Source organism: Ostrinia furnacalis, unplaced genomic scaffold (assembly GCF_004193835.3).
Source record: "Ostrinia furnacalis isolate ACB-3 unplaced genomic scaffold, ASM419383v2 OfSCF4536, whole genome shotgun sequence".
Taxonomy (NCBI): domain Eukaryota; kingdom Metazoa; phylum Arthropoda; class Insecta; order Lepidoptera; family Crambidae; genus Ostrinia; species Ostrinia furnacalis.
This window is the reverse complement of record NW_021134775.1, coordinates 642965-659524: the sequence shown is the minus strand read 5'-3', so window position 1 is coordinate 659524 and position 16560 is coordinate 642965. Positions and strand designations below refer to the sequence as shown.

Here is a 16560-nt window from a genome sequence, read left to right as displayed (position 1 = left end):
AAACGTGTGTGATTGATGATCTGCCATAGTTACCTATGAATCTTCATAATTTTGGTTAAAATGCTTATCATGGAGTGGCGTTTTTGTGCCGTCAGACACAGTAGGTCAGTTATGGTGCTTTTCTGACTGAACTTTATTTATTTATTAATGATGGTGATCATTCATCAATTTATGAATGAGGACATTAGCCGCACTGCGATTTGCATGATCCGTGAACCTCATTGACGTTCTAGGGTCAACCACCAATACCCGTCNTATAAGTTTTAGGTATGTTTAATATTTGCCCAAATACATAACGGTAGATGCAATATTTTAGACGTCTATTCCACCCATCGATTTTGGTTTAAAAATAAATACTAAAACTTTTACAGTTTTTCTAAATATAAAGTTAACATATGAATGTGAAATTAATTTAAATGTAGAAAACCAGAAAATGAATCCATTTGTCTTAACGTTTACCATTTTTAATGCACCACGCCTTAAAATAAGTTGAAAGTAAAGACGGTTTGTACTATTGATAGTACTTAGGTACTTTGTGTTGTGACCTAAGTGTCTAGCACCCAAGAACACAACGTAAAGAAAAACTGATCTAGACAACTATTCTCATAATAAGAGAGACACATTATTAAGACTAAACAAGTTTCAATAATACCAGGTTATTTGGATAAGGTTTTAAGTGATAGGAAAGGGGTCACAAAAAGTCATCACGTCAAAGGTGTGTGATTGATGAATGAGTAAAATTAGTAATAACTGCCATAGGTAGGTACCCATGAATCTTCATAATTTTGGTTAAAATGCTTATCATGGAGTGGCGTTTTTGTGCCGTCAGACACAGTAGGTCAGTTATAGTGACTTTCTGACTGATCTTTATTTATTTATTAATGATGGTGATCATTCATCAATTTATGAATGAGGACATTAGCCGCACTGCGATTTGCATGATCAGTGAACCTTTTTGACATTTAGGGTCAACCACCAATAGCCGTCAATAATATTACCTTTACCTCTATTAATATTAGTCAGACCGTAAATGCTACATCAGTCAAAACATACACCTGTAATCTTTCCAGATAATGAGCGCACAGGCACAAGGAAAGACCACCTCGAAGATGGATGGGGCTGGTTCCGAGATAAATGACTGGCAAAGCGCATCAACATGACGGCGACAAGAGAAGCTGGTTCCAAGATGTGTCACGAGATGGCGCTGTTCATGGTTCTGATAGCGATCGAAATGGCAAGCGGTTCGGCTAGTGCGGGAGAGATGGCGCTGGCAAACGTAACGAGGTTCGCGCCTGGTGACCTATTTTCGCTTTTTGGTGAGAATTATCTCTTTCTATTAATTTTAATCATGACACGATATTATTTAATACATAAAATGTACTATTTAATACAATCTTTCAATGCGTGTAGTACCTACCACAAAATAAGTACTAGAACTTCGTGTAGCCTACTCACATTAGTAGCTTCGTTAACGCATTTTTTTAAAGCAATTAAAATTTTAGGGGGTTAATTTGATTATGTATTACCAGGATCATACTTGGATGCTGACTAGCTAGTTACTCGTACCAACATTAGATTATATTATTACGGTAACACCTTATTATAATAATGAGGTAACACTTTAAAGAGTGCAGTTTGCCTCAGTGGAATTTATTGTAACTGAATTTAAAGCCAATTCTACCTTTTCTCATCTTATCTCTCGATGCAGGGACTGACTGCGGCCTCACCCGTTGTATGGAGCTGTCCCATGGAACGGCTTTGGCAGCACTGGGCACTGACAGCGGCTGCGTCTGCCAGTGCCGGCGGGAGACGCCTGCGTTCAGGGAAGACCAGCGGATCTGCGTCAACCATATTGATGGTATGTTTCATCATCATCATTGTTTTTCTTTCCCGGTACCTATGTTTCACTCTGTAGATATGTCTCTAAGATTAGGTAGAGTAGTCAAAGAGCCCCTTCTTATACCTACTTGTTATAGTGGTGTAATTTTTAAGCAATTTAATACATTTTTACCACCGAAAAAAAAGATAGGCCCCTATCAGGGTAGTTAGCTGTAGTTTCTTTACAGTTACTTATCGTCATTGTTGGTCTCATAGTAAAAACCTTCTGGTTGATTTTTATCGATAGCTTTTAATCTAATAATGCCTGGACTTGAACTGACACAACATAATCCAGAGGAATAGGCGAATATGTGTAAAAACCACAATTTCAGCGTATTTTTATCCTATTTCTGTTATTATGAGAGAGTGAGAGTGAAGAATATCTTAGTTAGGTGGTTTAGCTATACGAGAATCAAGTTAGGTACTATTAAACTCTTAAACTCTGATCCTCCTAACGAACCAAACACTCGTAGTAGCAATTTAAGTATCTTAAATGACTCCTTATCACTTCTTACACATAAGTGCGATGTCACGATGGCGAAATTCATCAGCAGTCCTCATCGCCAATCTGAATTGTCTATTCATAACTTTAATGGTTTATTTATTAATGATCCATTGACTGTTGACATTTGCTACATTTGCAATCCCGTTACTCTAAAATTAATGCAAGGTCACCGAGATCAGGTACGGCCTATGATAATAGATTATAATGAGACATTTTGTCTAATTATCATAATGACTAAACGTGATGTTATCAGTAGTATGAATATGTGATCATTTATGCGCAAAATGATGCATAATAAATACAAGAGATGTATGAAATTGCGTGCCAAAGAATGTAACTAATATCATTAAATCAAATAACATTTTTCATTAGAATAAGTCAGTGTTCTAAAATAAATAGTAACCTTCATTATAAATGAATTATTCAAAACATTTTTTGCTATTTTGATCAAGCCAAAATTGAAAATTCTATAGTCGAATATTTAATATTAACAATTTACGATGGCCATAATTTGGTTTCCTTGACAGTTATAATTAATGAAAAAGCTCATGAATCATCATCGTGAATAAATAATCAAAAGAGACAAATTGATTGCAGTTTTATAAAATACCTATTTCATATTAAAAATCAATATTATTAAAACATTATGAAATGAGTCATCTGACATCATCAAGACAGAAAAATCACTGTGGGTGGGGTCTCATGGTCAAATACTGTTTTGAAAATACATAGATTAAATAACGGTGAAATAATAAATATTCAGCATCTCCCTCCACAATGTTTTATTCATTTATTTTAAAACATACTAATTTGTTTGTAATAAATAATATTCTTCTTTTATACAGAATGCCTTATGGCCAGCTTTGGGCGCGGCGCTACCAAGCCTCAAATACCTTTCGTCTTCTTACCCCTAAAAGGACAGATCATTTACCCCTCAAAGGAAATAATATTTACCGGTAAGTAAATAAAAATTAATAAAAAAACACAAAAAGTTTTCTTCCGATACCGGGAATCGAACCCGAGCCTCCTGGGTGAGAGCCAGGTATCCTAGCCACTAGACCATATCGGATGTGCTAAGAATATTGAAATTTTGTTAGACTTTTTTGAGTTACAATGTAGTTCGTAAATACTCTGCTAGAGTGCGCGACTTTAATCTTTAGCTTGGTTACTTACAACAAAAGTATTTTTAGAAGGGTCACTGATTTGAGTCAGATTCAAAAGTTAATCTACATACATTCATTAAAATTTATCACATAATATTTATTTTAAAACGACCAAAATTCCCATAGATCGACTCTTTGAATTACTTAGTTGCTAGATCCTACCCGTAGAAGTAAGGAAAATTTAAGCTGTATTTCGGGCTACTTATGGATGCAGGATCTTAAAATGTTTTATTGCGCTATCATACTAAAATATGATACAAATTATTGATCTAAAAATACTATTGCAGATGTAGAGGACGCGATATGCGCAGTGACAAGCGCGCAGTACCTGTCAGCATCTGGATGGGTGACCCTGAGAGACCTGGTGGACAACGACGTGCCATTCAGTCTCTATAGGGACGAGGGCAGCACTTTCTTACAGGTAACCATCATGTTTGTGTGCCTAAGATAAACTATCAAAAGAAAGAACTTGAAATGATGGCCTAAAAACTTTAAGCGCTTCAGAACTTGGAGTGGTCTGTAAAAATACCTACATATTAAAATATAATAAAATAAACTAAACTTATGAAGTGTTTGTTTGTTACTGAAACATTAACTCAATTTTTATATTGTATTGCGTGTTTTCCTGTTTATTTTGTATTTTAAAAATTACGAACGTTTGCCGTCATTAATCCAAAAGGCAATTCCGCGTTTTAATTCCCTTTAATGTAAAATTTGGTTAATTTTACTGATTATGTTCTGTGTGTTATTATAATATTTAACTTAAATATGCTTTATGTATTTAACTTAAAGTTCCATGTAGTTTCCTCGAACTACCTTTAAAAGCACCAAAAGCTACCACCCAAGAAGGTTTTACAGCTCCCAATTTATAAAACTGAATATCCACACCATTGCAATAATTTTCATATTTTTACTGCTTCTTTTAGAGCAAATTAAAAATTCAAATAAGCAATTAAAAACGGATAAGTTATGAATAATCTCGATACAAGGACACGTAATTAAAGACGATTATCGAATGACCAACTTCGGGCAAAATGGAGCAAACAGTGTAAATCTGATTAAGCAAATTTTGTCGTATTGTTGTCAAGAGAATATTTAAAAGAAAATTTTATTCTAAAGTCGGTTAAAAAGCTCCAAGGTGTAAAACGAGATATCTAATGAAGATTTAGGACTGTTCAGAACGAAACATAATCTTATTTCCTAAAACAAGAGCGGTCAAATGAGCAGTCTGTCACTGTACGAATACTCATTACTCAAGGAAGAACTTTCAAGATAATTTTGCCAGTTCCCTTAATTCAAAACCAAGAAAAGGACACTCAATAACTTGAAAGGATCTGAAGCTACATATAATGAGATGGTACTTACCTAGGTCGATAGAGATGTCATGCTAAGGACTTACAAAATAATCTTAGTTCCAACAATAACGCAAAAAGATTGGAAAAACAAATTAATTTGAACTCATTAGTACTAAATGTGGACCGGTTGATCAGTTTTAAGTAATATAGATACTCTAGATAGGTATGCAAATTCTGAAGGTTACTTAAGTTTTTAGCAATACTAAGTAAATTCGTGTGTAAGAGATAATAATGACGATTTCATTTTAATTCATGGTTCATTTATTGAGTAAGGGGAGCAGTACCTCTAGCACGAAAAGCTTTCGACTTCGAATCGTTGTTCGAATTGCCATCGAAAGATTTAGTATGAAAACTTAAACAGCACCCCTGTGCGTTCACAGGGCTGCAGGGGCACTTAACGTAAAGTGAACTTAGCATGAGAAATTGTAGCTCTAAACTAATTTTGACAATCGAGATCGTCACAACGATTGGAAGGCTGGGTAGGGTATCGAATTTTGTAGAATACGCAAACGATATGAAGTCGAAAGTTTTTCGTGCTAGAGGTTCAGGGCACAGATTACTACAAAGACGTTGAAATGCATTGATTACAACATGACCGTAATTCATTTACATATGATCAGAAAATGCGCCCAATCGCGGGACTTAATTAGGTGGGGGAAGGGGGTTATTTTGAAAAAGTAACAGTATATTTACTTAAAATTCCAAAATCGTTATCGTTATCATTTTGAGGCGTATTCGTTACGATTTTGGATAAACAAACCTCATAAAAGGGCGCCGACAGTTCTGTTAAGCAGTTACTTCATACAATGTAAGCAAAAAGCTTACTTAAAAGCATTATATCTTACTTTGAAAAATACCTATTTATAAACCCCGTTATAGTCTACTAGCTGACCCAGATAACTTCGTTCTGCCTTTGTTTATCAATAATTTAGGATTCTAATGGTCAAAGATTTTTTAGATTCGGAGTCTATTCAATACAAACAAACAGTCAAATCTTTCCTCTGTAAAATTTTAGTGTAGCTGACCCACTATTCTGCTTTTCTTACTGACTCTTGAACTATAATATCCTGTGGGATAATCTTACAAGATCTACTACTTAGCTATAAAAGAAACCGGGTCGTTCTTTTTAACTACATAATCAGATGTTCTGGACACGTTTTAGTCTGGTAGTAGTGGGTAACACTGTTATCACATGATCCGACTACTTTTGAACAAACTAATTATTTCATTACGATTAGGTACTTACATCGATGATATCGTACCTACTTATGTACATTCCTTACAGCTTTTATGGCTATGGTTCAAACGTAGAGTCAAAGACGAGTTTACAGATAAAAATTTGCCAGTGACATTTCAAGCACACACCGTGTGCGGACTGCGGTATCCAGATCACATAATCCAGAAAATCGAGTTATGAAATTCCTTGACATGTCAAGTCCTGATTTTATCAGGCTCAGAGACATTACCCAGTACCTGGAAGCAGATATGCTCTGAATAGGCAGCCATTATGCTCTTAGAGATCTTGTGTTTAAATTCATTTATAACATGAGTGACAAAGTAATATTTCATTTTATTAAACTTTCCCTATTTGCCTGGATGAATATGTCATCAATCACCTTCTGTGAGTGAACTTCGTATTCGGATTAGAAACTTAAAGTAGAGTCATAATAAATTAAGAAGCATCATACTAATACCTACATACACTCAAATAAAACCAGTTAATTAGTACCAATCATCCATGTCATTAAAATTTAAACATACAAAATAAATCAGTTAACCACCTGTCAATGAGTGAGGTCAATGAATATCCTAGAATCTAAAATATTCGGAACATGAAAAAATAACAAGATGATTATCGTCAAGTTGAAGTACAACGTACCTTCTAAACCGAACTATAAATTGCTGTAATTATCGTCTAAATTAAAATATTCGATTCTGTTAATGATCCCAAATTTATTGCGGCACCGAACAAGTCTATTTTGATTATGTATTTACATTTAATGTCCTGACAAATGCCTGCTTACGGTGAAAGACACCCAAAGGCCGCTGTCGTAAAAACAACTGTTTACTATGTAGTAGCTGTTTGGAAAAAAAATATTCCGGAAAATTATTGGCCACATCCTCACAGTAAAGTGTCTCCACAATACTGCTTCAGGTCATTTGCCATCAAATTTGTGGCACATTTGCCGAAGTTCGCACGCGCTGGCCTCCTAACTACCAAAAAATCATTAGGCTCTCAAAGTGCATAAACACTGTCATCACGCACCGTCTCAAAATTAACATGTATATTGAAATAATCCAGTTTTCAGCCCCAAACTTTATAGCGTCTCCTCATAAAAATTTGATTGCCGTCGGAAGAATCTGCAAAAGTTTTTTTACGGACGGAGTTGTGTTTGAATGAAACTTTGCTATCTTGTTAAAACGATTCTTAAATTGAAGGGGAATTCCAGAAAAATCTATCACAAACTTAGCTTCACCCGCGAGGATAATGATCGTCATAATTAATTTCATTGTCACGCGTCTTACAACAAAAATAAGTACCTAACTTCTCACCATCAATGCTATATGCAGAATGGAGTCTATTTCTACAAAAATTGTTTAGGGTGCCCTAATAGGCGTGAAAATGCTAAACCAAACGGATTAACCTTCGTATTTTTTAAAGTATAGACTGGACTGCAAGCAACTCGTCGCTGGGACGTTATCACGTTATCTCGGATGCTTCGGATATTTGGGCGGTCTTGATGACGGATTCAGTTTATCAATCGTGACAGACGACAGATATTTCTCGGTTGATTCAGAGGACGCAACCGATGAAGTGCGACGATAAAGCTGAAGGCGTCAAAGGAACGATCTGTCCAAAATGTGCGAATTCGCCGCACTTAGATTCACCAACGCTGATTAAGAAAAACAAATGTGCCGGCATTTCAACTGCAGGTGGTACGCTAACCAATGATGTGGCAACAAACATTTGGCACATCTGTAACTTTGCTTTTGACAAACCTAATCTTATTTTAATGCAATAAGGATTAATGTTGTTTACATTGAATGAAAGTGATATATGCCCAGGCTTGTAACCCGACGACAAATTGTGGACATGCTAACTGTTGATTTAAATCTCAATGCCTTTGGACGCCGGTAACGGGTCTGATGCTTATTAATTTGATTTTTTATCCTTAATTTATGGTAGGATTTCAACAATATCAGATAATGTTTATTTATCTTCTTTAGCTTTGTGGATTGGGAATAAACTTCGGTATTCGTTTGGTTTATATTTTTGGGCTTGCGGTTTCGTAATAAATTCAAAAACAGTTTAAGCCTTTAATTACAAAGATATTGGTGTATGCGATATTGCCGACAAATCTGGTATTATTTAAAACAATTTATTTTTAGAACTGAAAAAATAATAAGGTGTAAGATTTTAAAATTAATTTAATCCAAATCGACAACGAATCATTACCTAGTGATACACGCAAATTCATACAAAGTCTCTATTCACAGTGGCGCGGATCAGCGAGCCTCCACGCGCGTCTCGAAGGCCGACTAGTGGCAGCTCATGTGCTGTGCTCAGCGCCCGAGCAAACCCGCCTGGCAGCCTCCTGCGCAGCCTTCAGGATTGCTGGGGCGACGCATAACGCTTTACTTGGTAACATACCTTTACGATTCATGTGTGATCTTGTTTCATAAACGATCCTCTTTGTATTCCCAAACTACTTACGGTCCTGGAGGCCCAGGAGCCGGATCATTTGAAAGTAACCTAATAAGCAGCCTTAATTGTATCTTGCCTTCTCATTCTTTCTTACTTTAACCTTGTCAACTTTATTTCTTATAATTTCTTATAATTTTCAGTTATGCTTGCTGTTATAAAAAGTCGATATACATAATTATTATTTTATCTCTTGTGCCTGTCACCAACTCCAGGGCTAGTTCCACTTTGAACAAAAATTGAGTAAATGTTTTTTTATCCAGATGTAAAATCCATCCCATTCCATGCTGGTGAGATCGTCAGCACAGAACCAACTGCCTCAAGTCACGGCCTCAGCGTCCTGGAGTCTCTCGCCATCGGTGTCTGCGTGCTGATGCTGATCTTCATCTATGCAGCTGGCATCATCTTTTACCTCCACTACAAACAAAGACAGAAGCGCAAAGAGAAAGACCCTGAGATGAATCTGTCGAACACGATTTCTACAGATAACGGATCTACCCTGGATTCGAGAATCGACATGGATAATGTGGTACTTAATTTTCTTATTTCTTTTATCGTGTTAATTTCTCCTAGCTTCAATTTGTATTACTGATTTATTATCTTTTTGCAGCAAATGAAAACGAATCCATTGCTTAGCATGAGTAGCTTAAATAACGACTACCTTCACGATGCTGGTCTTTCTGATGTTAGCGAGCGCACAGAGGATACCATGGATTCTTCTCCGAATAATATTCACAAGGTAGCTAATAAGATACAGTGTTATAAACATAAAACTTCAAAATATTAACAAAAAATAGAAGCTAATTCAGAGTTTTAGTTCCAGAAACCCAACTCAAATGTGGTAGCAGCAATGGTCCATACGCGACGAAAGAAACCAGTCCGTCCAAATACTCGCGCAACTTCTACTCCAGAAAGAATAAATGAACGTCTACAAAGGAGATCTGCTTCACCAGATACCTTAGAAAGGGCACCTCATTCAGACTTGTCTATCATTGACTGTAGCGTTGAACAAAACAACGTGGCAAGACAACCAGTACAGTCTTCCAATGGAGAACCAGCGCTAAGGAAGAAATTGTACTTCAACCCTGTCTTTTTCGAGACTGAACATCTTAAGGTAAATATTAATATTAGTATTTGAATAGTACCTAAGAAATAAGCTAATAAATCTATAAAACATTTTATTTCTATTTTTCAGAATCCTCCACCAGCTGCTATTGAGTTCCTGATCAAAATCCGTGAAATCATGTCAATCGCTAAAGATAAAATGACATCAAAGAGATTTATTCCAATCTTATCCGATATCCCTGAAGAAGAACTGTATCACACAATTGATTTGGGATGGGATATACCTTGTGCTAGACGTGGAAGAAGATTTAGTGCTATAAGTTTGAAACACGAGAATAGCAGAAGAGCAGTCCATTGCGGAGGCTGCCCAGGTTGTGATAGCAGTGTCAACTCGCAAAAAAATGCAGCTCTTATTAGATCTAATTCTTGTAAAACGTGCGTTAGTGACGATTATAAGCAAAGGATTGTGAGAAAATGGCTTGATGAAGTCCCAACACCATCACCTGTGATAAAACCAGTGAAATCTGTGGCAAAAGTTAGTGGGACACCTAGAATTACCGAACCAAAAAATAACGACGAAAATTCGCATGTAGAACCGATTCGAAATGATGACTCAAAACATCCAATAGAAATATTACGAAACGCTATCAACGATATATTTGATAGAGACAATACAACGAAAAACAACGAAATAAAAATTGATGAAATTTCCGGCGATGTAAATGTAGAAATTACATCAGTTGATAAGCAAAGTCCTTCAAATCACAGATCACGTCGAATAAGAAAGAAATTACCACCACCACCTCCACCTCCAGTTGATCCCCCAGAATCACCCAAAGAAGAAGATGCTGAGCCAATACCACCAGAAGTAAAAATGAAAATGGAAGCTGTTATACGTGAATTAAACAAATGTCGGAGAGTTGAACCAAAGGAACTAGAAGATGTTAAAATGGAAACAATAGTACCCATTGCACCTAAAATTATTATTCCAGTATTAGCGGCTGATTCCCAATACTACAGCGATGATAACATGCTGCCTGACCGCAAAAAAGAATTTTATATTCACCGCGATAATGCCATAGATTTCGACAGTTTAGAACGTAACGTAATGAGAAGACGAAGATTTTCATTAGCTTGTGAACCAGAGCTGACTAGTAACGAAGAGTATCAGTGTCGTCCGAGTATACAAGTGGCTCGAGAAAGATTATCCAGTAGTTGGCGAGATATAAAGAAAGCAGTAGAAGAGCAACAGGTTAAACCTCAGCCGTTTAAATTACACCTTGAAAATAAGAGTGAGATATTTATAAACGCTGCAGAACCATATTACGATAATATGTGCATACCGGGATCTCTTACTATAAAAGTAAGCGGATCACCAGTTGAAGACAGGAAAAATGAAAATGAAGAATTCGACCCGGACACATTAGATCGAAAGCCAAAGCCCAAAAAAAGAGTTGAAAAAATTCTTCTGAAATCTGGAGGCAGTTTCAAATGTAAAGCGCCTGAAAATGAAAACGATGAAAGCAAAACCCCACCTGAAGCAGCTTTTACGAGAAAAATAGGTAGCTTGAGGCAGATCTATGAAGCGAAGACTAAGGTTCAAGGAGATGATATGGAGTTCTATGGCAGACGTGGTAGCATACCCTTCATGAGTCAAGAGATCACTGGGTACTCGAGGACGTTGAAAACTCCAGATTTAATATGCCAAGTTGATGCTCAGAAAGATCTCAAACCACCAATACCACCGAAGCAGAGACGAGGAAGTGATATGTCCCCAAAATGTTCGAATACTCGTGATAGTCCCCCTGATCGCCGAAGAATGTCTGAAGAAAGAGATCGGTTTTCCTCTTCTTTAAGATTAGATAATTTGAACGCTCGTCGCTCCGGTCGACGCTCTGCTCGAGCTAGATCTCGAAGGACAGACTTCAGAAAGGTTCACAGGACAGAAGACTCAGGCTATATGAGTACGGATTCAAACGAATCGAAACGTAGAGCAAAATACTTGCTGCAGTTGAGACCAAAAACAATTTTGCTGGAAACCATTCCAAATGCAAAAATTCTGATGAAAACGCCATTGCAGATAGAGTCTGACACAGACGATTTGGAGTCTCTTTGCGATGGGCGAAGCGAATCTGGGGCAGAAAGTGTGGAAACGGACTCTGTGTTCTTTGGAAACTTTGATGATACGAAGGAGTTGTTTGCGGAGTTAGGGTTAGGTACTTTCGAGCTGCAGGGTAAAGGGTTAAGTCAGGAGCAGATCGATTCTGGGTTTATGGGGGAGACTAATATTATTTTGAGTGGAGATAGTGACTCGGAACACAGGAGTGTGATATCTATAATCGCGGGGCGCGACGGAAGAGCATCCGCCGCGTCCATTACGAAAATAGAGGACCCGCCATATGTTCATTCAGTAGAATGTTAAATATAAGCCATAGAATACTCGACCTGTAAATGTGTATATTGTAATTACGGTTAGTTAAATTACCATTGAAATTGAAAGTTAAACAATTGACTATGTGATGCAGCTTCAAATTGACGTAGTTTTGTCTAAAATTACGCTTAGTTGAATGCAGTTAAAAGAAAATTAGATTAAGCAATTGTGTAATTATTATACAACATTATGCCCACCATTTTAAGAATGTACGCTCATATAAAATATTCCTTATCATTATCATTGTTTATTGAATTAATTATTGTTACTTATTTGGGTTACCTGAAATTATTTTTATCTTTTTGTATCAAATACTTAATCATCTCTTTCCAATTAGACTAATTGCTCATTGTATTTATATTTTTAAATATTTTATTATACTCATACTTAAAAACTAGATGTCGATGTAAATACATACTCAGTAAGGTTTAATGTAAGAGTTTGTAAATTTTTGACCGGCCGGTTGTGCAATTATTTTTAAAGTTATTTTTCAAAGAAAAATTGATTGATAAATTTTCTGGTGCTTGGTTTGGATAAGAGGCTCAATTTTAATTTATTTTATTAACTTAACTATCAAAAATACTTAATATATGAAAGGGTAAATGTTATGTAAATTGTACCTAATGTAAAATTAAGTTAGGGGAATATTTTCTGACTTTGTAAAAAAAGTTTTTACATAGAAAATATTTTTGTATATTGATTAAAATTGAATTATTGAATGCTGTAATGTTGTTTCATTGTGATTTATTATAATAAAATCTTTGTATTAAATACCAATAAAAATTGTTTGGCCCATGAGGGGATCGAACCCGCGACCTTCGCGTTATTAGCACGACGCTCTAACCAACTGAGCTAATGGGCAATTGTAAATGTTGCTGTAAATGAAATTCTGTAAACGAGTGTGATAAAAACATTATATAAATTCGATAAAATAAAAATAAAAGGTCATAATCAATTATTGTTTAACACCAGTATCACTCTCCCTCAATTTGTTTATTTTAATCATCCACAATGTTACAACACAGAACACTATACTTACTTGGACATGAAATAAAATGTAACATAATGCTAAATTAAATATTAATCGGGTAAAAATAAGATCAGTCAGTACAGTCATGTGTTTGTGTGTCCTCATATTACATTATTATAATAAAGACTTGTTATATAGTTGAAAGATATAAATCTATTGAATATTTATAAATCAAGAACTACCCATTCAATCCCTTCCTCCTATATACTCGTACATTAATACTTCTGCAAAATAGATAGTTACTTTACTACATAGGTATTATATGAATTTCATTATTAACTTGATGATGATGGATCTCCCAAATAATAATTAATATAATAACATATGTTTATGCGATCTAAATAAGAACAAGAGCGTGGGAAGGCTATTTAATTACAATGTATCGCTGTAACGAGATTATTAAACCACAAGATGGCCGCTATCGATTTTTCTACCAATTCTGGTAACGCCCATGCGATCCAACATCCAGTCAACAAGTCATATTTGATAGAATCTTTGTAGACTAAAGGAAAATTAGATGCGACCAAGCGAAAGTGGTGGGACTTGGTAGAGTTCTTACAAAACAAGGAAAATGTAAACACGTCCAGATTAAGAAGGTATTAGTGAAATACTTATTGTCGTGTAGACTTGGGCACTTACATAAAAATAGAGCTTATATTATACCTAATGACACAGATAAGTGAGACAATCCTATCCTTTAACGATAAAATGATAAAAAAATGCTTAATAATGTATCTAAACATTTCAAGTTTTTTTTTGCTACAGTTTTAGCTCTATGACTACGAGTAATGCGACTGCTGCTACAGTCACTTTATACCACCTGTAGAGAAAATTATGATAAAAAGTAGGTATTTAATGGAGTTGCCAAGTCTACTAGATTTTTAAGCTTTTTAAAGAACGTACGAGTAGTTAACACGTTTATCACTGCTTCGAGTAGTACGCGTGTGGTGGTATACAGTATGCGACTACGGGGGGTCCATATTTCCATAGTACCCATTGATATTTGAAGTAGGTACAATATGCACTTATCTAGTGACTGATTATCACTATCTCAATTGCTATAAAACACAGTCTGAAAGATATTATTTTTTTATGATCGAACTAGGTAGATAGATAGTTATATTAGTTAAAATGTATTATCAAATTCATAAATAGATTTGTATAGTTCAACAATTTTTAATTCAGAGCATTTTTTTTTATTTTTTAACCAAGTTTTTGATCACCCTGTATTAGTGAAAAACGCCAGCAACCTGATGAAATTTCAATGTGCTCCAGAATGTAATGTTTGCAGCCCACCTGTTATACCGTGATAAGCGTGAGAAAGTCCACAATGACCTCAAGCACACCGCAGCGAACATTTATAGAGTTTGAACAGTCAGCGTCAAATAGTTCGTGATTCGTGAAACCCACAGAACATAAAAAGCTCGCAAGACGTCTTTGTTACAATTGGAATAAGGTTGTTTTGTCAACTTTTTGACCACTTTTGCTGTCACGAACTATGTGACGCTCACTGCAGGTACATGGTAAAAATACTGCTAAGTATTTTTTTTAATATAATGACGTAGGGTGGGTTAAACTTTTTGCTTTTAATTCCTATTGGTGGTGATTTAATTGAATTCGTTGCCAGTGTTTGTTTGTGTCTGTACTTTGCATTGTTTTAGTTATGAAGTTTGGCTCTTTATTCGCCATTATTTCTACTCAAACCAAATAACAGTGGTGTGTGTTCGAGAAACAAATTATTTGTGCCCTTAATATTATGTAATGTAACGGAGACTGCGTCCCCAAGACATTTTTATAGCATAGGTCGTATTTATTTTTAAAATACAAAGTTAAACTACATTCTTCTGTTCGCGACGGTGTAATAGATGCCCCACCATAATTATCACCGTGTAATGTTTAAATAATTACAAAGTAGCCGTTGATCAATACGGGGTCAAGCTCGCACCTAAAATTACATACATTTGTTCACGTTACTACTTATCGAGAAGCTATGGAGATGTTAAATCGGTACTCTTAAAGCATTATTGATGATTACCGTGAAAGTAACCATAGTGTTACCGACAAACAAGTGGACTATTATAGTGAGAGAAATAAGATGTCTGAACCTCACTAGTCACCAGGTAAGTATACCTAACTATGATCGAAGTTGTAATTAACAAAAAGGAGAGTACCTACTAAATTAAGTAAAAAAAAAAACAAAAAAGTTTATCTTAATAACAAAAACAAAACATACAGTTGAATTGAGAACCTCCTCCTTTTTTTGAAGTCAGTTAAAAAGATGTTGTAAGTCAAGTGCTATCATAGTTAAGCCTTTAGGAGAGAAAAAAATAATGGTATTACAAGATATTGTTACGCTACTGAAATGTCTTATTTACTTAGACTCTACATTTCAACTTAGAATTAGAACTTAGTTTAGATTATTATTACTATTCAGTTGTTTATCTACCCGCGTAGTTACTTATTACGTATCGATAATACTTTGATCAATAAATCGATTTATTGTTTTATGGCATTGATTATAAAAAAGAAATAGGTAGGTAATCATGGTCTTGACAGCACTTTCATTTGTTTTTATCAATTTATTTGCTGTCAGAATTTTATTTTCGTCGTCTTCACCATCGGCCCATTAGCTCAGTTGGTTAGAGCGTCGTGCTAATAACGCGAAGGTCGCGGGTTCGATCCCCTCATGGGCCACAAAAACACTTTTTTGATTGCTGTAAAGATTTTTCACATTTAAATAAAGTTACTTACGTTAGGCACTTTTTGCTAGTGAAGGGGAAATTTGCCAAAAGCTTTGCCTAATTTAAGAATTACTAGTACCTATTTTTGATTGTTTTGTAATTTGTGTGTTATAGGTATCAAGAGGTTAGTTTTGCCTTGCTTTTCTAATTTAAGAATTACTAGTAACTACCTATTTTTGATTGCTTTGTAATTTGTATGTTAATTAGGTAAGTATCAAGAATTCAGTTGCATTGGTGTAAAAAACAAATGGATATTGAAAAACTAGCCATATCATCTCTGCTTTAAGAATGTAGAGCGAACATTTTAAATGTACCGTTTAAATGCCTATTCACTTCCATCAACATTACCCCATAACTGCCCATGGGTCGTAGATTCTAACTGTCATTTACACCATACAACCCTCATGATCCCTACTACCACAGTAAACATCCAACATTGTACTTTATGATAGAGTTACCGTAACCAGGAGGTGTATTCTGCAGAACAATTTCTCCGGAGAACATCTGTCTCTCTTTCTCCTACCAGTTTTCCAGTGAGTGAGCGGGACAGATAGTCGTAGATATTTCTAAATATTTCTTCGGAATCGGTACCCCGGTTGTAACAGCTGAACTGCTATTGGTATAATTTCCTGAAAATTAACTGCTGACGCGGGGAATCGTTAAAATTCAATGTAGACACGACGGCACGT

General features: G+C 35.5%; 1 protein-coding gene and 3 non-coding genes across 4 annotated transcripts; 2 read left to right on the top strand and 2 right to left on the bottom strand.

The window, feature by feature from the left end:
- Positions 1-1067: 1067 nt before the first annotated feature.
- On the top strand, positions 1068-13254 carry LOC114359657 (uncharacterized). Its single transcript, XM_028314132.1, has 9 exons — positions 1068-1316; positions 1709-1858; positions 3229-3339; positions 3834-3967; positions 8400-8544; positions 8868-9133; positions 9215-9343; positions 9422-9718; positions 9800-13254. The coding sequence occupies exons 1-9, from the start codon at positions 1157-1159 to the stop codon at positions 12089-12091; spliced, it is 3684 nt and encodes a 1227-aa protein (XP_028169933.1). The 5' UTR covers positions 1068-1156; the 3' UTR covers positions 12092-13254.
- TRNAE-CUC (transfer RNA glutamic acid (anticodon CUC)) lies at positions 3381-3452 on the bottom strand. Its single transcript has one exon. It is a non-coding gene; the product is annotated as a tRNA-Glu (tRNA).
- TRNAI-AAU (transfer RNA isoleucine (anticodon AAU)) lies at positions 12889-12962 on the bottom strand. The gene has a single exon. It is a non-coding gene; the product is annotated as a tRNA-Ile (tRNA).
- A 2496-nt stretch (positions 13255-15750) lies between the features above and the next one.
- Positions 15751-15824, top strand: TRNAI-AAU (transfer RNA isoleucine (anticodon AAU)). Its single transcript has one exon. It is a non-coding gene; the product is annotated as a tRNA-Ile (tRNA).
- The last annotated feature ends 736 nt before the right edge of the window (positions 15825-16560 follow it).

Coding starts and splice junctions, on each gene's coding strand:
- LOC114359657 (XM_028314132.1), top strand. CDS start 1,157: ATGACGGCGACAAGAGAAGCTGGTTCCAAGATGTGTCACGAGATGGCG. Junction 1,317..1,708: donor TGACCTATTTTCGCTTTTTG/GTGAGAATTATC, acceptor CTCTCGATGCAG/GGACTGACTGCGGCCTCACC. Junction 8,545..8,867: donor GACGCATAACGCTTTACTTG/GTAACATACCTT, acceptor TTTTTTATCCAG/ATGTAAAATCCATCCCATTC.